This window comes from Chiloscyllium punctatum, chromosome 7 (genome assembly GCF_047496795.1).
Source record: "Chiloscyllium punctatum isolate Juve2018m chromosome 7, sChiPun1.3, whole genome shotgun sequence".
NCBI classification, from domain to species: Eukaryota; Metazoa; Chordata; class Chondrichthyes; order Orectolobiformes; family Hemiscylliidae; genus Chiloscyllium; species Chiloscyllium punctatum.
In genome coordinates this window covers 33,822,657-33,850,486 of record NC_092745.1, presented here as the reverse complement: position 1 = coordinate 33,850,486, position 27,830 = coordinate 33,822,657, and the positions used below count along the sequence as shown (strand labels likewise).

At 44.5% G+C, this 27,830-nt stretch overlaps 1 protein-coding gene across 1 annotated transcript; it reads left to right on the top strand.

The window, feature by feature from the left end:
* Window positions 1–375: 375 nt before the first annotated feature.
* LOC140479534 (immunoglobulin kappa light chain-like) lies at window positions 376–27,830 on the top strand. Its single transcript, XM_072573345.1, has 5 exons — window positions 376–541; window positions 1,174–1,229; window positions 2,483–2,603; window positions 17,309–17,440; window positions 27,502–27,830. The coding sequence occupies exons 1-5, from the start codon at window positions 376–378 to the stop codon at window positions 27,828–27,830; spliced, it is 804 nt and encodes a 267-aa protein (XP_072429446.1).

The following is a 27,830-nucleotide window of genomic DNA, read 5'->3' as shown; positions in this document are numbered from 1 at the left end:
ATTCGACAGGATCTGGCAAACATAGACTGGGAGCAGCTAAATCCAGGTCAGTTTATATTTGGAAAGTGGGCATCTTTTAAAAGTGGTATCGTGAGAATTCAGGGACAGCGTGAACCCCTAAGTGTGAAGGGCAGGGAGAGCAAGCTCAGGGAGCCCTGGATGTGAAAGGATCGTGAGAGTTTGATAAATAAAAAGAAAGAAGCACATGTCACATAAAAAGAATTAAAAGCAGGGGAGACCCTTCAGAAGTATAATGTAACTGGGTGGGTGCTTAAAAAGGAAATTAGGAGGTTAAAGAGGGACCATGAAATATCTTTGTGAGATAGGATCAAGCAGAACCCCAAAGCATTCTATATGTATGTTAAGGGCAAGAGGATGACCAGGGAAATAGTTAAATCTATTCATGACCAGAGGGACAAGCTTTGTGTGGACATAGATGAGATCTTAAATGAAATTTATTCATCTGCATTCACAAAGGAGAAAGACATTGTCGCTGGAGATTTTACTTCTGATAATGAGGTTCTAGTTCATGTTATTATTGGTAAGAAGGAAGTATTGGATGTTGTAGAAGGCATAAAGTTGCAGAAATCCCCAGGGCCTGATGAAATGTATCCCAGGCTGCTATGGGCGACAAGGGAGGTGATTGCTGGAATCCTGAAGGAGATATTCAAACTTCATTGCTGACATGCTCTGATTTGCTCAAGAAGAGTGACAGGGATAGGACAGGAAATTACAGACCAATTAATCTGACACCAGTGTGAGGGAAATTATTGGAAACAATTCTGACGAACAGGATTAATCAACAATTATAAAGTCAGAGATGCCAGCACAGATGTTTTAGAGGGCAATCCTGTCTGAATAATTTAATTGAGTGTTTTGAAAAGGTGAATAAAGGTGATGAGATTGTGAATTTGATATGTTTTGTATGGACTTCAGTCAGGCCTTTGACACGGTCCCATATGGAAGGCTGGACAAAGGCAAAGAGCCCATTTGAATCCAAGGCAGGTTAGGATCCAAAGCCAGCTTCCAAATAAGAGGCAAAGAGGGATGGTGGAAGATTTGAAGCCTGGGACCAATGTTGTACTGTAGGAAACAACACTAGGGCCCTTGCTGTTTGCTGTATGCATTAACAATTGGATGTGATTGTACACGGTATAATTTGTAAATTTGCAGATGTTGATAATAGTGAGGAGGAAGGTTTCAGGCTTCAGACTGATATTGATCAGCTGGTAAACTGAACAGAGCAATGGAAGATAGAATTTAATCCTGATAAGTGCGAGGTAATGCACTTTGGGAGGTCTCATAAGGGAAGGATACACACAATGAGTGGTAGGTCCATCGGGAGTGTTGAGTAACAAAGAGACCTGGGTGTACAAATCCATAGACTCCTGAAGGTGTCAGCACAGGTAGACAGGGTGGGGAAGAAGGCATACAGGATGCGTGACTTCATCAGCCAGGGTGCAGAAGATAGGAACAAGAAAGTTTGTTGCTACTGTACAGAGCCCTGATTAGGCCACAGCTGGAATACTGTGTGCAGATCTGGTCACCACACTATCAGAAGGACATGATTGCACTGAAGAGGGTGCAGAGAAGATACACTAGGATGTTGCCTTGGATGGAAAGTCTCAGTTATGAGGAAAGACCAGACAGGCTGGGTTTGTTTTCCCTGGAGTAGAGGAGCCTGAGGGGTACACCTGATTGAGGTACACAAAATTATGAAAGGCAGAGACAAAGTAGATCATGAGAATCTTTACACTGTGGAAGATGTGTCTAAAACCAGAAGGCATAAGATTAAGATGAAGATTAAGTGGTTTGGAAAGGATCTGAGCAAATGTTTTTTCACCCAGGCGATACAAATATGGGACAGGCTGCCTGAGAGGGTGGTGAAGGCAGGTATTCTCATAATATTTAAGAAGCATCCAGACAAGCACTTAAAATGCCAGGGCATGTTGGCTATGGGCCAAGTGCAGGTTCATGGGATTAGTGCAGTTTGGTGTTTGTTGGTCAGCACAGACATGGTGGGCCGAAGGGCTTGTTTCTGTGCTATATCACTCCATAACTATGACTTTATGTTGAAGACAGTGAAGCCTGTGACAACATTTAAAGAGAAGGACATGGAAGCATTTCCCATGTTGTTTGAGAAGATAGCAACACAAGCGAAATGGCCAAAAGTAGCTTGCCCATGCAAAGTAAATGAACTCGGAAGGCACAAGAGATTTCTACATCCCTGTCTAAGGAGCATTCTCACGATCAAGAGGAGGGGAAAAGGGCTATTCTAAATACATTTGAGTCGGTTCCAGAAACATACAGACAGAGGTTACAGAATGTACGGAAACAGCCTGGACAAACTTCTACTGGGTTTGGGAGGGATTAACAAAATAATGTTGACAGGTAGATAAGATCGTTAAAGGCTGAGAATACTTAACAATACACTCAGAGAAATTATTCTTTGAGAAGAATTTATGACTTCTTTTCCTTCCAGAATCAAAATTCATGTAGAAGACCAAAGGCCAACCGCAAGACAAGCAGCTACAATGATAACGGATCCAGAAAGCTTTCTCAGTCAGCCCCAGAAATGAGAGAAAAATTAAAATTGGGAGAGTGTGAGGAAGGCAGGGAGCCAGGGGAGAGAATGGACAGGAGGGACCAGGCCAAGAACTCCTCCTCAAATTAAGAAGGAAATTGCTGAGGGTGGAAGTGATGATCAGAAGCTGAAATGTTTCTCTGGGAATAAGGTGGACCATGTGTGTTTGGAATGTTGGAAGTTGTGAGGTAGACCCATGGGATTTATAGGAGTTAGTAATAATGAGTCAGAGAAGGGAACACAAACAGATAATCCCACGGAGCAGGTTGTAGCTGTAACTATAACAAAAAGGCTGGAGGTGAATTCTGTCATTAGTAAAGGAAGTTGGAAGGTAGATGAGAGGGGGACAGGATTTTTATCAAAAGGAACGGTGACCACTTTTTCTTCAGCTAAACCCAGAACCAAACTGAGAAATACAGGGGCAACAAAATCACTTTGACTGGAGAAAGAATTGATTTTCCTTCCAGAGAGCTTGATGGGAGCTAAGGTATTAATTAATGGGATTGGTGGAGAATATATTCCACTTCGATTGTATAAAGTGCAACTGGAACGTGATTTGTTATCAGGAGAAGTAATTGCCAGAGTGGGGAAAACATTCCCTGTTGAGGAAATCGACTTCCTTCTGGCGAATGATTTGTCAGGAGTAAAGGCAGTAGCTTCCCCGATAATTACAGAATGTCCAAAGGAAGTCCAAGAAACAGAACAATGACAGGGACAGGTTCCTGTTCTCTCTCCTTCGTGTGAGGTAACCAGGGCAATGGTTAAACAAAATCCATCAATAAGGGGTGATGTGACACCACAGCAAGTGAAAGGATCGCTGAAACTTTCCGAAATGGTGACGATAATCCAGGTGGAGTATTTGGTATGATGTCACTAATTACAGCAGATCCAAAAAGCAGATCCTGAATGAAATAAATAAACATAGTCAGTTAATACTGAAATCAAGGCTGAAGGAATTGCAGAGTGCTATCATCTTCAGAATGGAATGCTGATGAGGAATTGGAGACCCCCTCATGGACCAACAGATGAAGAATGGTTGGTTAGACATCGGCTAGTCTCCCACCCAGCTATCATAGTGCAAGGAGTACATGAGACTTCCATGGCAGGTCACATGGGGATTTGGAAAACACAGGCATCCAGAAACAGGTATTTTACTGAGCCACAATTGGATAAAGATGTGGTTCAGTTTTATAAAATGTGTCCTACTTGTCAAGTTTTAGGTAAACCTCAACACAAAACCAGCATCCTTAATGCCTCTCCCAAGTTTTGAGGAACCATCCTGACATGTACAGGTTTGTCAAGTAGTGAGTATAATCAAGGAGGGGATGAGAAAATGTTTAAGATCGAAAAATTACTGGACAATTCCCAAAGTGAACTTCCTGTTATTAGGTGAACAAATTCAGAGGTATTAGAGAATTCAGACACTGTATTTTTGTATTTGGAGAAAGATCAACAGGTAGATTTAGTGATATTGCTCAGAAAATACAAAGATGTTTGTATGAGGAGTCATTGAGGACATTGGTTCTGTACTTGATGGAGTTTAGAAGGATGAGAGGGAATGCCATTGAAACTTAAAGAATACAGAGAGGCCTGGATCGAGTGGACGTGGAGAAGATGTTTCCAATAATAGGAGAGTTGACGACCCAAGGGCACAGCCTCAGAGTGAAGAGACGATCTTTCGAACTGAGTCGAAGAGGAATTTCTTCAGCCAGAGTGTTGTTAACCTGTGGAACTGATTGCTGCAGTGGGCCTTGGAGGCCAGGTCATTGAGTGAATTAAGATAGAGATAGATTGGCTCTTGATTGGTCAAGGGATCAAGATGTACAGGGAGAAGGTAAGAGATTGGGGTTGAGAAACATTGTCAACTGTAAATGAACGGTGGATCAGACTTGATGTGCCAAATGGCCCAATTCTGCTCCGTTATCTTGTGGACTTTTATTGAAACATTTCAATGGACCACATGATTCAAGTATGAAATGGATTTGATAATTCAGACACAATAAAACAAACATGAACAGAAACAGGCCAACGTAACAGAGGGCTTCCATGTTGGAGAATCAGTTGATTGAACCAAGTCAGAGTAATTGGAGTTCTCCTGTAGTATTGGCTCCTGAACCAAACTGTTCAATTTGATTCTGTGTAGACTCGAGGAAAGTGTATATAGTCACAAATTCATTCCCTATTCCCGGACAAGAAGATTGCACAGACAGGGTAGGTAGTGTATCATTCTTACCTAAAACTGAGTTGTTAAAAGGATATTGACAAGAACTCACTGATCGCTAGAACTAAGTGAGTTCTGTATTTGTCACACCTAATGGATGACACCAAATGATGAATTTTGTAATTTGTACTTAAGGGCGCTCCAGTCACATTTGAATGATTATTGTGAAAGAGAACAAGGTCACACTCCCCCACATTTCACTCCATCTGCCAACATTTCTCCAGAGTAATTTGTAACTAGAATAATGACACATCTCTGCGAATCTCATTAATAACTGTTCTTATTGAAGCTTTCATTGGTTCTGTGTTGATTGACACAATGTTCTGGTTTGGGCTTTGCTGTCTGTACAAACCATCTGTAATGTCTTTGCTGCAATGGTTCACATTTACATCATCAAACTCACACTCCATATATCCCATCATTATTCTTCATGGGATTCATTGGAACTGGCTCAGATCAGACTCCCAGCAGCTCAAATGGAGGGAGAGGTGGGGCTTAGAGAGAGAGAGAGAGAGAGAGAGAGAGAGAGAGAGAGAGAGAGAGATGGAGCCCTGAGAGAGGGGGGCATGGAGCATGGAGAGAGAAAGAGGGATGGAACTCAGAGTGAGATCTATCCAGCTGAGGTAGGGAAGTGAGTGGGGAGAGACAGTGAGAGGGAGAGATGGAGGTGAAGGAGTTGTAAATCAAAGACAAATTAGACACTGTTAAAGACTGTCCTGGATGAATGCTGTATGACGCTATGAATCTATCAACACTATCTACAATGCTGCCTAACTTTGTGTCATGAGCAAAGTAGAATATCTGACTTTCTATGCCATTATCCAAGTCATTCATAACTAATGTAACTAATTGAGGTGTGAGCACACATTCCTATTGGACACCACTGGTCACATCCTGCCAATTTCAGCACTTACTCATTATCCCTATTTTCAGTCACCTGTCACTCAACCAATTTCCAAGTGTGTCAGTATTTTAGCCTCAATTCTGCAGATGTCTACCTGAGTTAACAGTTTCTTACATGGGACTTTATCAAATGCCTTCTGGATGTCTATATGAACAACATCCATAGACATTACAGTGTCCAGGAATTTCATCTTCTCTTCAACAAGGTTCAGTGAGGTTTTTCACCATGACCAACTTCTCATGAATCCATGCTGACTCTACCTGATTTACTGACCATTTTCAAGGCCTTCAGTTAACATCATCCTTGATAATAGACTCCAACAATTTCCACACCACAAATATTGGCTTAGTGATCTGTAATTCCCTGGATTTTCTCTCATATCCTTGTTAAATGTGAAGTGACATTTGCAATTTTCCAATCCAGAGGTATGACTGATGTATCCAGGGAACTCTGAAAGATTATAGTCAGGATGTCTAAATGTGGTCTGTTACTACCTTTATCACTCCCAGATGGAAACTGTCAGGTCCTGAGGATTTGTCACTCTTTAGTTCCATTATTTTCCTCATTACAGATGTTTTACTGACATTAATTTTATTCAGTTGCTGTCCGTGATACTCTGTTAATTCCTTTGGGACTTCAGGCAAGTCCTCCTTCTTTTATACTGCAAATCTTGAGGTAAAGTATTTATTTAACATGACTGCCATTTCCCCATTGTCACTGACAATATCCCCCACTTTTAATGGCCAACATTGCTCCTGACCTCCCAGCTTCCCTTTTATGGAACTGTAACATTTCTCCTTATTGATTTTGTTATCCCTTACATGTTTCCTTTCAGAAGCCCTTTTGGTAGCTCTTCAAAGCTGCTTTGTGACCCTTTGTATCTTTCCCATTCAGCAGAATCTGTCATTTTATTTGCTTTTTGTAAGATTTTTTTAGTTTTATTCTTTTCCTTATCTCTTTAGTTGTCCATTGTTGTTTGTTCGAAGAAGTGGAGATTTTCCCTCTCAGGTATAAACTGGTTTTGTTTTGTGGTGAATGTTTCTTTCAACATTCCCCACTGTTCTTCAGTTGTTTTACCCATGAGCAGATTTTCCCAGTTTACTGTGGACAGTCTCTGTCTCATCTCCGAAAAGTCGGCCCTTACCTTAATCTCAAACTCAAGCAGGTGATTCATGCTTTTCACTTTCAAATGTGGTGTTTAACTCAATTGTGTTATGATCACTATTTGATAAATGTTCATGCACAAAGGTTTCGTAACTAAATCTGGCTCATTATTCATTGCTAATTTCAATATTGCTTGTCCCCTTGTTACATCCAGAACCTATTGCTGTTGGAACTATTCCGGATACACTCCAGAAATTCACTACCTTTCTGACAGAGTACTTGTCTATCTCCCATTCTAAGTTAAAGTTAAACTTCCCCATTAATAATGCACTGGCTTTGCTACACACTTGTCTAATTTCTGCATTTATATAATCCAGCACCTCAGAGCTGCTGCCAGGGGGCCTGTATCCAACATCTATTACAGTTTTAGATCCTTTCCTGCTCCTCAGTTCCACTGAATGCTTTCCCCTCATTATAACCTCCCTCACCATTGAAGTCATTTTGTTTCTAATCAATAAAGCTGCTCCACCTCTTCTGCCATTTCCCCATGTCTATCCTGTGAACCTATATTTAGTTCCCAATCCTAATGATTCTGCAAATATGTCTCAGTAATTGATCCGACAGCAAAATCTTAAATTTGAATTTCTGCGAGCAGATTATTGAATTTATTCCTTATATTCCGTGCATTTGTATTCTTATTTGGTCCATTCACTGGAATCTGTTCCTCAGCCCTGATGCTGTATTCACCTCTTTTCTTATTTCTCTCTATCTGTTTAATCTGACATATACTTCTGATATCTTTCCTAATATTCCCCAAATAGGACCTTTTGCCTATTTTTGCTGAGGTTGTTGGTCCCAACACAACAACAACAACTGGATTCTCCGCGACTCCCTGCTTTACCCTCCCCCGACTCTGCGAAACTTTAAAACCAGTTTGAGATGCCCCTTACCTTGGCACCAGTCAGGCAACACACCATGTGGGACTCTCAATCCTGCTCACAAAGGATGCTATCAGCCTCTCTCATTATCAAATCCCCCTCTTTTCTTTGTGCTCCCCTGCCTGAATGGTCTCCTGGACCATGATGCAGTGGTTTTCTTTCATTCATTCATCGAATATTGGCATCTCTGGCCACGCCAGCATTTCCTGCCCATAGGGCAGTTAACATTCAACCACATGGAATCAGAGAATCCATACAGTGTGAAACAGGCCATTCAGCGCGATTAGTCCACACCAACATTCTGAAGAGCATCCCACCCAGACCTATCCCCCTACCCCTGCATATCCCATGGTTAATGCACCTAACCTACACATCCCTGAACACTATGGGTTATTTAGCATGGCCAATCCACCTAACTTGCACATCTTTGAACTGTGGGAGGAAACCAGAGCATCTGACGGAAACCCACGTAAACATGGGGTGAACGTGCAAATTCCACGCAGACAGTCCATGAGGGTGGAATCAAACTCGGGACCCTGGCACTGTGAGGCAGCAGTGTGAACCACTGAGTCACCATGCCGCCCATTGCTGTGGGTCTGGAGTCACATGTAGGCCAGGCCAGGTAAGGATGACAAATTTCCTTCTCTGAAACACATTAGTGACTGAATGGGCTTTCCCCATAGTCAACAATACAACAATACTCACCATCAGACTCTTAATTCCAGAACCATTCTTGAATTCAAATTCCATGGCAGGATTTGACCCAGGTCCCCAGGACATTAGCTGAGTTTCTGGATTAATAATCCAGTGATAATACCACGAGGCCATTGCCTCCCCTTGTGTGTGCCTATCTAATGGTGCTGAAATTGGCCTTCCCCCCCCCGTTGAGACACTTAATTTCTACTCCATCTTTATGTCTTTACATAATGACTTTGAAACTTATGGAGTTCTAGTCACTTTCACCGAAATGCTCACACCACATTTGTCCATTCTCCCGACAATCCATTGACACAGGAAGCAAGTACCTCATTCCTGTTGCACAAGGAGCTGAGGCTCCTACAATGCTAAATCCAGGCTGCATCGACCTGCTCACTTATAGTCACACCCTCCTCTCCCTGACCCCTGGCCATAATTTGAAGTATTTAACCTACAAGGTGTGACTCCCTCCCCAACCACAGTGCCCGGGTAACTCTCCCCCTCCCTGATGTGTCACAGTGTTTGAAGCTCAGACTTCAGCTCATCAACTTTGAGCTGGAGTGCCTTGAGCAACCAACACTTGCTGCAGATGTGGTCACTCTGAGCTACAATGTGCTCCACCAGCTTCCCCAACGCGACAATTACGACACATCGCCTGGCCCTGTATGAGGAAATTACCTGAGGAGTTTTTAATTTGTATTTTTAAATTTGCTGTTGGTCTTTAGTTTTTATCTGTAAAATATTTCTGTCAAGGAGACAGAGAAGGCTCCAGCACAGGAGGAGGCTATTCAGCCCCTCGTGTCAGTGCTAGCTGTTTACTCACCTCATTCACAATGAACATCTCTGTTGAATGTTTGTTGTCAGGAAGTGATTGAGTCTGTTTTTAGAGACAGAATAACAGAAAAATATGAACTATTCCGAGAGTCAGCATGGATTTACAAAGGTTCAGACATCTTTAACTAACCTTGTTACACTTTGTTAGGAGCTCCCTAATGTGTGATATAAGGGAATGTTGATGGCTATTGTCTATAGGGAATTCCAGAAGACATTTATGAATGTTCCACAAAAGAAACATGGAGTCAGATCTTACATTCCACAACCATCTGATGAAGGAGCAGTGCTCTGAAAGCTGGTGATTCCAAATAAACCGGTTGGATTAAAACCTGGTATTCTGTGATTTTTAACTTTGTACATGACAGTCCAACATCAGCACCTCCAAATCATGGAATCAGATGGAATTTGAGAATCGCATTTACCTTGGGTCAGGAATAGGTCCGGAGTTAAGAGACAGAGAGGGGGGATTATGTGTGTGTTTTCCAATGAGTGATGTCAATTGTGGTATTCCCAGGATTCTGTGCTGGGACCTCAGCTTCTCACGATATTTCTCAATGACTTGGATGAAGAAGCAGAGAGGCACGTCTCTAAGATTGCTGACCACACTGAGTGAGGCAGCTTGGAGGAGGTTACAGAGATAGGGAGGGTGGAGGACAGGGAGGGATTTGAGAACAAGAATGAGAAGTTGAAAATTGAGGTGTTGCTGGACCTGGAGCCTATGTCGGTCAGTGAGGATGGGGGTGGTCGTGGTGGGGTGGGGTGGGGGACTTGGTGAGAGTTCGAATACTGACAGCAGAATTTGGGATGAGCTGAGGTGTGTCGGCCGTTGTGATGTGAGCCAGGATAACATTGATTAGGAGACGCCGGTGTTGGAGTGGGGAGCAATGGCTGTTGTCTGTAGGGAATTCCGGAAGACATTTAAGAATGTTCCACAAAAGAAACATGGAATCAGATCTTATTCTCCACAGCTACCTAATGAAGGAGCAGCGCTCCGACAGCTGCTGCTTCCAAATAAACCTGTTGGACTAGAACCTGGTGTTCTGTGATTTTTAACTTTGTACACGACAGCCCAACACCAGCACCTCCAACAATGCACTATACAACATACACACAGGTAAACGGACACACACACACACACATATATATAAGTGTGTGGGGTGAATTTGTATTTGCAGAATTACATTTTATTTTGCTCAAAAACTGCATGATTCCATGTAAGATTCTGTATATCCGTTTTTAGAATGAGTTTCAATCTGACCATTGTGGCACAGACAACCTCACAGGGAGTTAACACCTTCAATACCTTATCAGAGCCGACATGACAGCAATTGTTAAAGTTCACTCGAGAATGTAACTTTTAAAAAATGTTTTACAATTTACATATGAAAGAACTGAAACCAACATGATCATTCTAAAAGGTGAGAGACTTAACAAACAATCGGGTCTTTTTCAATATATAATTCCAGTTACATCACACTGGAAACTTTTGCGAAAAATTCTGTGTCTTACAATCTTATTCTCCACAACCACCTGATGAAGGAGCAGAGCTCCGAAAGCTAGTGCTTCCAAATAAACCTGTTGGACTATAACCTGGTGTTGTGTGATTTATAACCAGGATAACTTTGGAATGGTCATGTTTGGAGTCCCCATGACATTGCTGAGATTTTCAGTGGCTGATCTTTGTGATGTGGAGGATATGGGGCTCAAATCAGCCTCAAGGATGTGGCTAAAATTGTAAAGAGTCTGGTTGAGCAGCAGACAGTGCTCAGGGAGAGGCATGGAGTTTGTACCGGGAGCTGAAGACGATGGCTTTGATCTTCCCAATGTGTTTCCCAGTGAACCTGGCTCCTCAGTCCTGACTGCTCTGAGCTGCTGTGATTGTCACTGATTAGACACTTATTATTAGAGATTCTGACCACAGCAGAAAGCCCCAGTGTAAAAAATAACTGCAAAGACTGTCAGATCGCAAGGTTGAAACTTCACCATTAGAGGAAGTGAAAGAAGGAGCTCAGAGCAGCTGGACATTTGTAACTGAGACGGGAGAAAACTGTGAGTTGTCTGAACTCCCTGGAATCTTACAGCACAGGACGAGGCCATTCAGCCCATCATGCCTTTGAATGACCCAATTAGTCCCACTGCTCCTCCCTCTCCCCATAACCCAGCATATCTTTCCTTTTCAGCTCAATCTCCAATTCCCACTTATAGACCTGGGGCCACAGAATGAGACTGCCCTGAAGCTGGGTTCCAAATTGGCATCTCATTCATTCATTGGGAGACAAACTGCCTGGGCTGGGAAATGGAGCTCAGGACCATGAACATTCCCTCTCCCCTCCTGAGGGACACTTCATTTGGTTTTGTATATTCACTCGTGGGAAGTGGGCTTCAAAGGCTGGGCCAACATTTTTTTACCCTGTCCTAGTTGCCCTTGAGGATTTTAGATTAGATTCCCTTCAATACGGAAACAGGCCCTTCGGCCCAACAAGTCCACACCGACCCTCCAAAGAGGAACCCACCAGATCCATTACTCATGACTAATGCACCTCACACTCTAAGCAATTTAATATGGCCTGCACATCTTTGGATTGTGGGAGGACACCCACGCAGACATGGGGAGAATTTGAAAACTTTACACTGACAGTTGACCGAGGCTGGAATTGAACCTGTGAGGCAGCAGTGCTAAACATCTGAGCCACCGTGCCATCCCAAAGGTGATGGGAAGCTGCCTTCTTGAATCGTTATAGTCCATAAGCTATAAGTTGACCTACAATGTTCTTGGGAGGGAATGCCAGCATTTTGACCCAGCAACAGTTAAGGAACAGCAATATATTTTCAAGTCAGGATGCTAAGTTTTTTTGAGAGAAATGTGTAGCTCATAGTGTTCCCGTGTATCTGCTGCTCTTGTTCTAAATGGAAGTGGACGTGGGCTTGGAAGGAAACCAAAAGAACTGCAGATGCTGTAAATCCGAGACAAAAAATAGAAATTGCTGGAAAAGCTCAGCAGGTCTGGTAGCATCTGTGAAGAGAAATCAGAATTAATATTTCATGCTTGATCCAAAATGTTAACTCTGATTTCTCTCCCCAGATGCTGCCAGACCTGCTGAGCTTTCCTCAATTTCTATTTTTGTCCAAGGGTTTGGAAGGTGCTATCTGAGGATTTTTGGTGAGTTTCTGCAGCGCATCTTATCGATAAGACACACTGCTGCTACTGAGCATCGGTGATGGTGAGAGTGGATGTGATGCCAATCAAGCAGGCTGCTTTGCTCTGGATGGTATCAAACTTTTTGAATGGATAAGAAAGACAGAGGATACAATAGACATAGACAGGAATCGATGAGAGGGATATGGGCCAAATGCAAATGAGACGAGTTCACTTCAGAAAACCTGGTCAGCATGTAAAGGTTTGGCTAAAGGGTTTGTTTCTGTGCTGTACGACTCTGTGACACTATCAATCTATAAATGTTCTTGGAGCTGCACCCATCCAGGCAAGTGGGGAGTATTCGATCACACTCCTGACCTGATTGACAGGCTTTGGGGGAATCAGGAGGTGAGTTACTCGATACAGTATTCCTTGCCTCTAACCTGCTCTTGTCATCATTCTGTTTCTGTGGTGAGTCCAGTTGAGTTTCTGGTCAATGGTACCTCAAAATGTTGATAGTGGGGCTTCAGTGACGGTGATAGCATTGACTGTCAAGGGGCGATAGCGAGATTGTCTGTTATTGCTGATGGTCATTGGCTGGCATTTGCATGGCACCAATGGGAAATGTTGCTTCTCAGATGAAACCTGGGTATTGTGCAGATATTGCTGCATTTGAACATGGACAGTCTCAGTATATGAGACGTTGAGATTGTGCACTCGTTGGCAATGATCCACATTCATGCTCTTGCCTTGAGTTGCAATATCTGTTTGGAGTCTGTCCAATAGTAGACAGATAGTACCACACACCAAAATGGAGGGTAGTCTCGATGCGAAGGTCAAACTTTGTTTCTACAACGACAGTGTTATGGTCACTCTTACAAATTCTGTCAAGGACAGATGGATCTACAGCTGAGGTGAGGATGGGGTTAAGTACGTTTTTCCATCTTTTTGGTTACTTCACCACCAGCTGCAGAGCCAGTCCCTCAGCTACGCCCATTCGGAACCAACCAGCTCGATCAGTAGTGCTACCGCCGAGCCACTCTCAGTGGTGGACATTGAAATCCCACACCCAGCGTACATTCTGTGCCTGTCACCACCCTCAGTGCCTCCTCCAAATGCTGTTCAACATGGAGGAGACCGATTCATCAGCTGAGGGAGCAAGATATCTTGTAATCACCAGGAGGTTTCCTCGCCCATGTTTAACCTGGGGTCATAAGACTTCATGGGGTCTGGAGTCAACTTTGAGGTCTTTCAGGGTAACTCCCTCCTGGCTGTAGACCACTGTGTCATCAGCTCTGCTGGGGTCTGCCTTTCTGGTTGGACAGGACACATGCGGGACAGTGATGGTGGTGTCTGGGGCATTGTCTGTAAGGTATGGTTCTGTGAGTATGACTGCGTCAGGCTGTTGCATGACTAGTCTGTGAGACAGGTCTCCTGAATTTGGCACTTGCCCCCAGACGTCAGTAAGGAGGATGGAGCAGGGAAGACAGGGTTGTTTCTGTCAATACCTTTACTGTGTCAAGATTGATGCCAGGCAGTCCGTTTGGTTTCATTTCTTTGTTGAGATGTTGTCACAATTGATACAACTGAGAGCCTTGCTCGGCCATTTCAGAGGGCAGTTAAGGGTCAACCACATTGCTGGGGGACAGTGCCATGGATCCCAACATCACATTCTGACTTCCCCGACTTTCCCTTTCTGTATGTGGAAGGCCGAAGCCTGCCAGCAGGATATTCAACTGCAGGAGCTATCACAGTCCCTGCATAATTCTTTCCCCACATTAATTCAACACAAATCTTGAATTCACATCACACCTTCAATGTCCAAAACATTCCAGGATGTTTCAAAAATTTGCAGTATGAGGAATGGGGGAGGGTGGTCGATGAACATAAGAACTAGGAGCAGGAGCAGGCAATTCAGCCCCTCGAGCCCACTCCACCATTTAATACAATCATGGCTGATCCCGTCTCAGCCTCAACTCCACTTTCCTGCCCATTCTCCATCATCCTTTAACCCATTACTCAGTAAATATCTGCCCATTTCCTCCTTGGTGTGAGACAGGGAAGGGACCACTCCATTTCAGACAGTTGGGCTTTATGGAGTGGGTGGAAGGAAGGTGAGAGAGGACACCGGAATTATGGAGTTAGGACGTGGGATGAACAGGAATAAGGGTTTCTGCGTCAAGGGACTGACGTAGTGATGGAAGGGATGTGGGGTTTGAAGCTCAGATACTGGAGGGTGCCGTGGTAAGGAAGCCCATATTTACTGGTCTCTATTGGAAGATCCAGTGGTAACAGGATGCGTGTCTACTGGTCTCCATTGTAAGGTCCAGGGCAAAGAAGGCCCTAGTTTACTGGCCTCTACTGAAGTGTCTTGTAAGATGGTGACCCATGTTTATTGGAGTCTATTAGAGCATCCAGTGGGCTGGGGGCCTGTGATTACTGGTGTGTGTTGAAGGGCCCAGTGTAATGGAGGTCCATGTTTACTGATATGTATTGGATGATCCACTGGTATGGAGATCCAAATATACTGGTCTCTGCTGGACATTCAGTGGGAAGGAGGCCTATGTTTACTGGTCTCCATTGGATAGTCCAGTGCATCACGGACACCATGGTGGGTGTGGGGCTCAGTTCCTTTCTGTTGGAATTGTGTGATGGTCCTGACATCATCCCAGTAAATCACCCTGACCCAGAACCTGACCGTGGAAAGGGAAGGAGAAGGGAAGGGATTAGGTCATGTTTGAATGGACGGGATGGGTCAGTGGGTCAGAGCCTGTCCTGTCCTTCCAGCTTACGTTGATTGCCTGAGGATCTCCTCTCTCTGCTGGGCCTTCATGGAATGAGGTTTGTGTCCAAACCAGTCCTCAGTGAGAACAGGCCCACAACACAGAACTACCCATTGTTTAACAAGAATCTGTCCATCATCATGAGACAGGCTAATGCCTGGTCAATGTGGAAAATGGGGACTTAGTCCTGGAGAAGACATGCTTCTGGGGTCAAGGGTTAACATCCATTAGTGGGCCAGAGCAGAGGGAAATTTGCCCTGCAATTAACTGTCACCACCTGGGATACTGTGAGAAAGAGAGGGAAGAGAAACAGAATGAGGGTTGGAGGGAGTGTGTGTGTGTGTGAGAGAGAGAGAGGGTGGTGTGTCTGCGATAGTGTGAGATGTGTGGAGGGATTGAGAGAGATGCAGACCTGGAAGTAGAGATGGTGAGGTTGAAAGATATGGGGAGAGAAATAGAGTGGGAGACAGCGTGACTGAGAGGGACGGAGAGAGAGACAGAAAGAGACCAGGAGATGTGAGACCAAGAGTGAAGGGAATCAAGAGAGAGATGGTAGGGTTGAAAGTGTGTGTGTGTGTGTGTGTGTGTGTGTGTGTGTGAGAGAGAGAGAGAGAGAGAGAGGATGGGAGAGATTAAGAGTGCCAAAGAGAGAGATAGAGAGAAAGAATTGGCAGATGTGAGACAGAATGGGAAGAGAGAGAGTGATAAAGAGAAAGTGATAAAAAGAGAGAGACAGCGTCTGGTCACCACATTGTGGGAAGGAAGTGATTGTACTCGGGAAGGTGCAGAGATTTCCCAGGATGCTGCCTGGGCTGTAGGGTCTGAGTGATGAGGAAAGATTGGAAAGACTGGGGTTGTTTTCCTTGGAGCAGTGAAGGTTGAGAAGAGACCTGACAGAGGACTATAAGATTACGAGGGGCACAGATAGATTCGACAGGAAGGCAGTTTTTATATGAGTAGAGGAGTCAAAAACCAGGGTCAGAAACTGAAGGTAACACAGACACAGAAACACAGAAACGAGAAGCAGAAGTAGGCCATTCGGCCCTTTGAGTCTGCTCTATCATTCACATTGACCAGGCATTAGTCTGTCTCATGGCTGATCCGCCATCTCAAAGCCATATTCCTGATTTCTCCCCATTCCCTTCATGCTGTGAAAAGGCAAAACAATAATCTGAAATACATTCAATTCCCTCTCCTCCATAGCCGTCTGCATAGTAGGTACAGAATTTAACAGGTTGACTGTCCTCAGAGTGAAGAAATGTTTCCTCATCTCAGCCCTAAATGGTCAACCTTGTATCCCCCAAGTCTGGGTTCCCTGGTTCCAGACTTCCCAACCAGGGGAAACCTCCTCCTTGCCCAGCTCTGTTAGAATTTTGTACATTTCAATCAGATCCCCTTTTATCCTTCCGAACTCGAGTGAGTCTCGGCCCAGTGGCGTTGGAGAATGAGAGGAGAGTTGAGGCGAAATGATTTCACCCAGAGAGTGGTGGGATTCTGGAACTCCCTGCCTGAAAGGATGGTTGAGTCACAAACTCTCATGATATTGGAGCAGTGTTTAGATAATCACTTGTGTTACTGTAGCTTCCAGGACTATGGAACAAGGGCGGGAAAATGGGATTGGTTTGTCAAGCTCTTTGTTGTCTAGCACAGACACAATGGGCCAAATGGCCTCATTCAGAGCTGTTCACATCAATGACTCTCTGAGACAGAGAGAGAGAGAGAGAGAGTGCAGGGCTGACGTGGCTCTCTCTGCCTGATTCCATTTACATATTGAGGAACACCCAATCAGACTCTCACAGGCTGCAGCTTTATAAAGCAGAGCCCAGTGAAGGGAGAGTTTATCAGGGACCAGGCACAGGGACAGGAGCACACACCATGATTTCACACATCCAGCTGATCTGGCCTCTGGCATTCTGTGTCGCAGGTACAAATCTCTCTCCTTCCACCTTGAATCTTTAGCTGCTCTCCATTTCACTCCAATTCCACTGACTTGTGATTGAAGGGAAAATGCTGAAACCAGAGGAATGCTCAGTGTCTCCAACAATCTCTCATTTGACAGGCGCTTTCTGTGATAGTTCTGACTTCACTGTGTTTCTCTCACCCCTCAGGTATCAATGGGGACATCACCATGACCCAGTCTCCCCCGGCGCTGTCAGTGGAACTGGGCCAGACCGCAACCATCACCTGTACGGTCAGCGAAGACATTAGCAGCTACCTTGCTTGGTACCAGCAGCGAGAAGGTCAGAAACCCTCTCTCCTGATCTATGGTGCAACAACTCAATTCACAGGAGTCTCCAAGTGATTCACCGGCAGTGGATCAGGGACCAGTTTCACCCTGACAATCAGCAACGTTCCGAATGAGGATGTCGCTGACTATTACTGTATGCAGCGTTACACCAGACTTTCCCAGTGATACAGATCCGTACAAAAACCTCAATACACACGGCACCACCTCCTGTATAGATACATTCATATTTACATGTTGCATGTAATAATGGACACACAACCCTACCTCCACCAACAATACACATAGTTAGATATAAATGAAACTGAACAAAATCCCCCATGCAGGGATTGTCACTATCCACAACACACTCCAATCCCTGTGGTGTCCACCGCTCACTGAAGGCCTCAAGTTTCCCTCTTACACTCCATGGCCACATGTGAAGAGCAGCTGCAAGATTTAACATCGATAAATAAAGTTCACAAACCGTCCGAGCCCAGCTGGACACAGCACAGAGAGAGAAACAGAATGAGACAAACAGAGAGAAAGAAAGACATGAATGAGCGAGAGACAGAGAGGGGCAGAGCGAGGCTGAGGGTGAATGAGAGACGGACAGGAAGAGGGTGAGAGTGATGGAGGGAAGCAGAGAGGAGAGGTTTTTGTACAGCTTCTGCACTGGGACCTCTCACTGTGGTACACATTCGGTAAAGGAACCAAGCTCAGACTGAGTAAGTTAACCCCAATCCTCTGTTATTAAGCACTGAAACTTTCTAAAACACAAATGCTGAATTATAGAGTCATAAAGTCATAGCGATGTACAGCATGGAAACAGACCCTTTGGTACAACCCATCCATGCCGACCAGATATCCTAATCCAATCTAGTCTGACCTGCTAGCACCCAGCCCATAAGATCATAAGACCAAAGGCATAGAAGTGGAAGTAACGCCATTCGGCCCATCGAGTCCACTCTGCCATTCAATCATGGCTGATGGGCATTTCAATTCCACTTACCCGCATTTTCCCCGTAGCCCTTAATTCCTTGTGACATCAAGAATTTATCAATCTCTGCTTTGAAGACATTTAGCGTCCCGGCCTCCACTGCCCTGCACGTCAATGAATTCCACAGGCCCACCACTCTCTGGCTGAAGAAATGTCTTCGCATTTCTGTTCTGAATTTACCCCCTCTAATTCTAAGGCTGTGTCCACGGGTCCTAGTCTCCTCGTCTAACAGAACCAATTTCTTGCGTCCACCCTTTCCAAGCCATGTATAATCTTGTAAGTTTCTATTAGATCTCCCCTTAATCTTCTAAACTCCAATGAATACAATCCCAGAATCCTCAGCCGTTCCTCGTATGTTAGACCTACCATTCCAGGGATCATCCGTGTGAACCTCCGCTGGACACGCTCCAGTGCCAGTATGTCCTTCCTGAGCTGTGGGGCCCAAAACTGGACACAATACTCCAAATAGGGCCTAACCAGAGCTTTATAAAGTCTCAGGAGCACAACAGTGCTTTTATATTCCGACCCTCTTGAGATAAATGACAACATTGCATTCGCTTTCTTAATCACGGACTCAACCTGCATGTTTACCTTTAGAGAATCCTCGACTAGCACTCCCAGATCCCTTTGTACTTTGTAAAGTACTTTGTATTTTGGCCATATCCCTCCAAATCCTTCCTATTCATAATCCATCCAAATGCCTCTTAAATGTTGCAATTGTAGCACCCTCCAATTGTTGAAGGTGTTCGTGGGGAGCTTCAGTGAATGAAATGCTTGATTGAGGAGCACTGTGTCTAACAGGGTGTCCAGCTGTATTTCTTTAGTTCCATTGCCCCCTTGAAGCAGCAGTTATACTCACCGTGTGGAGGAGCTCTGTCCATTTGCAGCCTGTGGTCCCATTCCTGCAGCATGGAGTGAAATCAGTGAGCAGCCTCCTGCCAGTCTCAGTGTGACAGACACGGGCAGAGTTTGATGTGAGCTCTGGCTCCCTGTCCCAGTCTCTGATCTCACTGACCTCAGCAGCAGCAGCAGCAGCAGCAGCAGCAGCAGCAGCAGCAGCAGCAACACAGTGAGACACCGAGCTCCCACCTCCCCCAGCTTTAACTCTGCTCAATCACACAATCACAGAATTGTTACAGTGCACAAGGAGACCATTATGCCCATCCTGTCTGGACCAGCTCTCTAACTGAGCAATGACTGATTGTCATTTTCCTGCCTTCTCCCTGTCACCCTGCACATTGCTCCTTTTCAAATAACAGTCTCATTCCCTTTGGAATGTTTCAATTGAAGCTGCCTCCACCACACTCTCGGGCAGCGCATTCCACACCTTAACCACTCACTGGCTGAAAATTATTTTTCTTCATTTTACTTTTGTTTCTTTGAACAATTACTTTCAATCAGTGGCCTCTCACACTCAAACTTTTTCCCGATTGGGAACATTTTCTTTCTATTTACTGTATCCAAACTCCTCGTGATGCTGGATTCCTTGAACAAACCTCCTCTCAGCCTTCTCTTCTCCAAGGAAGACAGTCCCAACTTCTTCAATCCACCTTCATCACTGACATTCCTCACCACTGGAATGACCTTTGGTTTCTCCCGATAGCCCAAACCCACCAGTCCCAGCAACAGATGAACAACACCTTGCTCAGCAACACTCCACAGGGCCCTCCAATTCACTGCATGGGTTCTCCGTGGGTTGGCTTTCCAAAATGCAGCATCTCACTTTCTCTATATCGGAACACATCTGCCACTCCTCCACCCATTGCCTTATCTGATCAAGGTCCTGCTGTACTCTGAAATAATCTTCTTTTCGATAGACTGCATAGTGTAATATACACTGTTAGTAAACTCACTAATTGTACCACCAACATTCACATCTAAACCATGCTTTCAAATTACAAAAGTCAGTGGACCCAGCATCAATCCTTGTGGCATACCACTGGTCACAGCCCCGCAGTCTGAAAAGTAACTCTCTGCCACCATTCTTTGTCTCCTATCTTCAAGCCAATTATATATCCAAATGGATCCCCTGGACCCCATGTGATCTAACCTTTCTAACCTGTGTACCATGTGGAATCTTGTGAAATGCTTTGCTGAAGTCCATGTTGAAAATGTCTGCCTTTATCAATCTTCTTTGCTACTGCTTCAATAAATCTCAGTCCTTCAGAATCCCCTCAAAAGACTTACCCCCCACTGACATCAGGCTCACTGGTCTATATTTCCCTGGCTTTTCCTGACAGCCTTTCTGAAATAATGGCACAGCATTAGCCAACCTCTCCAGTTCTGTAGCTCCTCACCCATGGCTGTTGATGACACAAATATCTCAGCAAGGGGCCCAGCAATCTCTTTCCTAGATTCCCACAGTATTCTGGGATACACCTGACCAGGTCCCAGAGATTTTTCCAAGTTCCCTATCTTCCATGTCGTTCTCCACAGTAAACACAGCCACAAAAATATTTGTTTGAGATCTCACCTATCTCCTCTGTCTTACCAAAATGCAGCACTTTGCATTTATCTGAATTAAACTCCATCTGCCATTCCTCGGCCCAATGGCCTAGTTGATCAGGATCCAATTGTGCTCTCAGATAACCTTCTTCAGTGTCCACTGTGCTACCAATTTTGGTGTCTTCCACAGATGTACTAATGATTCATCCTTTCTTCACATCCAAATAATTTATATAAATAGTGAACAACAGTATCACAAGTTTCCACAAAAAAACGCCATGCTGACGATCCCAAATCAGTCCTTGCCTTTCCAAATGCATGTAGATGCTGTCTCTCAGAATTCCTTCCAACACCTTACACACCACTGGTGTTAGACTCACAGGCCTGTAGTTCATTAGCTTTTCCTCACAGCTGCTCCTCAATAATGGAACAACATTAGCCACCCTCGAATCAGACAGCACCACACCCCTGGCTGTTGATAATACAAATTCCTCAGCAAGGGACACATGCAATCTCTTCTCTAGCTTCTCACAATGTCCTGGGATACACTTAGAGCCATAGATCAGATTTATCAAATTTATGCATTTTAAGAACTCCTCTTCTCAAATGGGGATTCTTGTCAAGACATCGTTATTTATTTCCCCGAGTTCCCGAGCTTTCATGTCTTTCTCCCCAGTAAATACATTCATGAAATATCCCTTTAGGATCTCACTTGTCTTCTCTGGGCCCACACATATGTGACCTCATTTATCCTTAAGGGGCCCTATTCTGTCCCCAGCTAATCTTTTGCCCTTTTATTATTCAAAGAACACAGAACATAGAACATTACAGCACAGTACAGGCCCTTCAGCCCTCGATGTTGCACCAAAGTGTGGAACCAATTTGAAGCCCATCTATCCCACATTATTCTATATTTTCATTCCACATGTTTATCCAATAACCATTTCAATGCTCTTAAAGTTGGCAAATATACTACTGTTGCAGGCAGGGCATTCCACTCCCCTAATCCTCTCTGAATAAAGAAGCTACCTCTGACATCTGTCCTATATCCATCAACCCTCAATTTGAAGCAATGTCCCCTCATGCTATCCATCACCATCTGGGGAAAAAGTCTCTCACTGTCCACCCTTTCTAATCCTCTGATTATCTTGTATGTCTCAATTAAGTCATCAACCTTCTTCTCTCTAATGAAAACAGTCTCAAGTCCCTTAGCCTTCCCTCATAAGACCTTGCCTCCATACCAGGCAACATCCTAGTCAATCTCCTCTGAACCCTTTCCAAAGCTTCCACATCCTTCCGATAATGCTGTGACCAGAACTATAGGCAATACCCCAAGTGCGGCCGGATAATGCTGTGACCAGAACTATAGGCAATACCCCAAGTGCGGCCGCACCAGAGTTTTGTACAGCTGCAACATGACCTCATGGCTCCGAAACTCAATCGCTCTGCCAATAAAAGCTAACACACCTTACGCCTTCTTAACAACCCTATCAACCTGGGTGGCAACTTCCAGGAATCTATGTATATGGTGACCGAGATCTGTCTGGTCACCTAAACTACCAAGAATCTTACCATTAGCCCAGTACTCTTTATTCCTGTTGCACCTTCCAAAATGAATTATCTCACACTTCTCCGCATAAAACTCCATTTGTCACCTCTCAGACCACCTCTGCAGCTTATCTATATACCTGTGTAATCTATAATATCCTTCGGCACTATCCACAACTACACTGACCTCAGTGTCATTCGCAAATTTACTAACCCATCCATCAGCACCCTCATCGAGCTCATTTATAAAAGTGACAATCAACGATGACCCCAAAACAGATCCTTGTAGTACACCACTAATAACTGAACTGCAGGATGAACATTTCCCATCAACCACCACCCTCTGTCCTCTTTCAGCAAGCTAATTTCTGATCCAAACCACTAAATCACCTTCAATCTCATGCCTCTGTATTTTGTGCAATAGCCTACTGTGGGAAACCTTGTCAAATGCCTTACTGAAATTCATATACATCACATCAATCACTTTACCCTCATCCCCCTGTTTGGTCACCATCTCAAAGAACTCAATCAGGTTTGTGAGACACGAACCACCCTTCACAAAACCATGTTGAGTTTCCCAAATCAACTTATTTCTCGCTGGATGATTATAAATCCTATCTCTTGGAAATTTTTCCAACACTTACCCAAGACCGAAGTAAGGCTCACTGGTCGGTGATTACCAGGGTTGTCTCTACTCCCCTTCTTAAAATCTCCTTATTATTCACTTTAATTTTTCCACTTCTGCCCTCAAAAGGGCTCAGGGATTGCTTGCCCTCCCTTAAGTATACTTTGACTGTTGCTGATCTATACCCCATATTATTCACCTCAGGAATTTCTTGCCAACCTTTGACCTTAGCTTATTCAAAGATGATGTGTCATTACCCCATGGAAGTTGATGATTTCCCCATTTGGTCATTTTGACCCCCGAATGCCTTTGTTCTTTTCCACTGTCTCCCTAAACTTTGTGATACAATGGTCACTCTTCCCTAAATGTCCTCTCACTGACACTTGATTTACTTGAGCCTCCACATTCCCAAAATCCAGGCTGAGCAGAGCCTCCTTTCTCATTGGATTGGAAATACACAACTGGAGAAAATTCACCTGAACACACTCCCACAATCATGGCCAAGCTCTGCCTGTGACGCTGCTCCAATCACAGGCTATATTCAGATAATTAAAGTCCCCCATTATAATAACTCAGTAATGTTTCCACTTCTCTGTAAGTTCCTTGGAGATTTATTCATCTGCATCCAGCCCACTGCTTGGTGACCTATAGACTGCACTGTCGATTCTGTGGCTCTTGGTGTTATCCTTCAGTTCCTAATCTCACTTGCAAGGAGCACTGGAAATAATCTGGAGATTCCTACTTTTTAGTTCCTGCTCCTAATTCTTTCCCGAACTCCCTAAATTCTGACTGCAGGAACACATCCCTTTTCTCCCTCTATCACTGGGACTGATGTGGACCACGATTGCTGCCTGTTCCCCCTCTCCCCTCAGGGTGCTGTGCAGCCACTCAGTGATATCCTTGACCCTGGCACCAGGGAGACATCACACCATCCTGGATTCCCATTTGCAGCTGCAGAAACACCTGCTGATTGCCCTCACTATCGAATCTCCCCTCCCCTCACAGTCTTCCTTGTGCCCCCCTGGACAGCTGAGCCTCCCCCGTGGTGCCATGGACTTGGGCCTGGCTGCACTCCCCAGAAGAACCATCATTCTCATCAGGATTCTGAAGTGAATCTTGGTTGGAGAGTGGGATGCACTCATGGAATTCCTGTACTAGCTTCTTGGTCCTCTTGGACTGTCTGCTGCTCCCCCATTTCCCCTCTCCCTGTATACTCTGAAGCTGCAGAGTGACCATATCTAGAAACGTGCTCTCCATGGAGCTCTCAGCCTCACGGATGCTCCGCACTGACACCAGCTGCTGCTCAAGCTCCGAAACCCGGTGCTCCAACTGCTGTCACTGACCACACTTCCTGCTCTCATGGTGGGAAGCATTCAGATCCTAGCTACCTCTGTGTGAAGTATGCTCAATGAAAGGTCCTCCATATCTTTCTGCAGCAGTGAGTTCAATAGATTCACAACCCTATGGCGGAAGGAATTCCTCCTTATCTCAGTTCAAAAGGGTCTTCACTTCATTCTGAGGCTGTGCGGTCATGTCCCGGTCTCTTCCCCTGTTGGAAACATCTCCTCCGTGTCCACTTGAGACAGATCTCTCCGTATTCTGTAAGTTTCAATGAGATTCCCCTCATCCTTCTAAACTCCATCGAATCCTCAACTGTTCCTCATATGATAAGCCCTTCATCCCTAAGATCATTTTTGTAAAACTCTTCTGTACAGCCTCCAATGCCTGCACATTTTTCCTTATATACAGGGCCCAAAACTACTCACAATACATGAATTGTGTTCTGCAGTACATCTCTTTTCTTGTGTTCTAGCCTTCTGGAAATGAATGCTGACATTGCATTTGTGCTCCTAACTGCCAATTGAACCAACATGCTAATGTTAATAAAAATCTGATTATGACTCCTTAGACCCTTTGTGATTCAGATTTCTGAATACTTTCTTCATTTAGAAAACAGTCTATGCCTTTATCTTTCTGACTAAAGTGCATAAGTTCACACTTTCCCACACTGTATTCCATCTGCCACTCCTTTGTCCACTCACTGAGCCTGATCAACTCCTTCTTCAGCTTCTCCACTTCCTCAACACGACCTGTCCCTCCACTTATCTTTGGGTTGCCTGCAGATTTGGCAGCAATGCCATCAGATCCTTTGTCCAGATCATTAATTAATAATTCATTTTTGGTGAATAGCTGTAGTCCCAGCATGGACCTTTGCAGAACCACACTAGTCACCGGTTGCCATCCTGAAAAAGATCCTTTTATCCCACTCTCTGCCTTCTGCCAGGCGGCCAATCTTCTATCCATGCCAAGACCTTGCCCCTAACACCATGGGTTCTTCTCTTCTTCAGTAGCCTCCTGTATGGCACTTTGTCAAATTCTGTCTGTAAATCCAAATAGATCACATCCACTGGTTCTCGTTTATCTAACTTGTTCATTCCTTCCTCCAAGAATTCGAACAGATTTGTCAGGCCTCCCCTTGATGAAGCCATGCTGACACAGCCCGACCTGACTGTGCACTTCCAACTCCCCTGCAATCTCAACCTTAAACTGAAGTCTACAATCTCACTCATGACTGAGGTCAGACTAACCAGCCTATAATTTCCCATCTTCTGCTTCACTCCTTTCTGAAACAGGAGCGTTACATTAAGAATTTTACAGTCCTCTTGGAGTGTCCCTGACTCCAGTGATTCCTGAAAGATCACCATCAATTTCTCCACAATCTGCTCAGCTGTCTCCTTCAAACTCTGGGGTGTAGTCTATCCAGTCCGGCTGATTTATCCATTGCAGAACTTCCAGCTTCCCCAGCACCTTCTCCCCAGTGATAACCATTACTCTCATCTCTGCCCCTGAATCTCTTTAAGTTCTGGTATACTACTGGTGTCTTCCACCATGAAGACTGATGTAAAGGCACTATTCAGATCCTCTGCCATTTCTTTGTTCCCCATTAGTACTTCTCCAGCCTCATTTTCCAGCAGTCCAACATCCAGCCTTGCATTCCTCTTAGCTTTTATATTTCAACAAAAAAAACAGTCTTGCAATCTTTTTTTATATTACCAGCTGGCATTTCATCTTCTCATATGTCATCTTCTCACCCCGTATTGCATTGTTAGTGAAAAGCTTACAGGATCTGTGGGTTTTAAATTAGAGAATAATGTATGAAAGCAAGTAACTGATGCTCCACCTTTATAAATCACTGATCAGACCAGATTTGGAGGATTGTGTTCAGTTCTGAGCACCTTATTTAAAGAACAATATTAAAACCCTGGAGAGTGTTCAAAGGAGTTTTATTGGAATAATACCAGGAATGAGGGATTTTCGATACAAGGAAAGCTTAGAGAGATTGGGCTTATTCTGCTCTGAGCAGAGAAGATTAAGTGGTGATCTTATAGAGTTGTTCACTGTTTTGAACAATTTTGACAGCGTTAAGGAGGATATTCCGTTTCCATGAGTTGGTATGTCTGTAACTATGGGTAACAATTTCAAGATGGTCAGCAAGACAGCTTGGAGTGAGATGGGGAGGAATGTCTTTACGAAGAGAGTTGTTAGGATTTGGAGCATGCTGCCTGACAGGATGGTGGAGGTGGATTCTGTTGAAGGTTTCAATGTGTATATTTGAAATTGATGAAGTTAGAGAGCAACAGAGATCAGTCTGGAGAGTGGGACTGGCTGGACAGCTCTTTCTACAACCAGCACAGACATGATGGGTTGAATAGCCTACTTCTGTACTGTCAATTCTATTATTCCATTTTATCCTGTCAGCTCTTTGCCTTCCTCTGGTCTTGTTCAATTTCACCCCTGCATTTTCTATCCTCCTCTTAACTTTCTGCAGGATTGAACACCAGATAACGAAGATCACCTTCCCTGTTTGGTCTGCCCTACTCTGCCTGCTTTGACACATTCCAGACTGAGAGTAGAGATTTGTACACCCCCATCCTTAATCTTTGTGGGAACAGATTCTGAACGATCTCTGTATCGTCCTTCGAGGCCTTCCACTGCCCTGACACTGAGTTCCCGTCCAGTCTCTGTTTCCAGTCCACTTTTACCAAATCACCGTACAATTTAGTAAAATGGTTCATTTCCAAATGAAAACTTTCACACTTGCTCCATGGTTCTCCATTTACATCCCTCATCTCAATCTCACTGAGTTCTGATCACTGTTACTGAAATGCTCCCTCATTGATAGCCCTTCCAGCTGCCCACCTTCATTCTATAAACGATGGTCTAAAACTGTCCCTTCTCTCTCTGCTGCGTCACCATCATTTTCTCAGGGGCAATTAGGGATAGGTAATAAATGCTGGTCCTGCCAGTGACACTCACATCCCAAGAAACAATTTGTCTTTTGTCAGGTTTGTTAGGTATTGACTACAAATGTTCAAATGGATTGTTTTGCCTTTTAATGTTCGAAGAGTTGAAAGCCCTTCGAATGACAGGGATTAAAATTGTTTCTGTTGTCTTTCAGGCCGTGAGAACTCTCAGCCCAAGCTGACCCTGCTGCCCCCCTCCCCGGAGCAGGTCAATGCCAAGAGCACTGCCACCCTGGTGTGCCTTGCCAATCACTTCTATCCCGATGAGCTGGAGGTGCAGTGGAAGAAGGACGGTGCAGTCATTTCAGACGGGGTTCAGACCAGCAACTACCTGCGAGCTTCAGACAGCACCTACAGTGTCAGCAGCCTGCTGACCCTCTCTGGGTCTGACTGGGAGTCCAACGCTTGTTTCTCCTGTGCCCTCACCCATGTGACCCTCCCCTCTCCCCTCAGCAAGAGCATCAGGAGATCAGAATGTGTGTAG

Bases quoted from the DNA above. Each gene is read 5' to 3' on its own strand.
- LOC140479534 (XM_072573345.1), top strand. From the start codon at position 376: ATGACCAGGGAAATAGTTAAATCTATTCATGACCAGAGGGACAAGCTT. The intron at 542-1,173 runs GTAAGAAGGAAG...GTAAATTTGCAG, and splicing joins TCTAGTTCATGTTATTATTG to ATGTTGATAATAGTGAGGAG. The intron at 17,441-27,501 runs GTCAGAAACCCT...GTTGTCTTTCAG, and splicing joins TTGGTACCAGCAGCGAGAAG to GCCGTGAGAACTCTCAGCCC.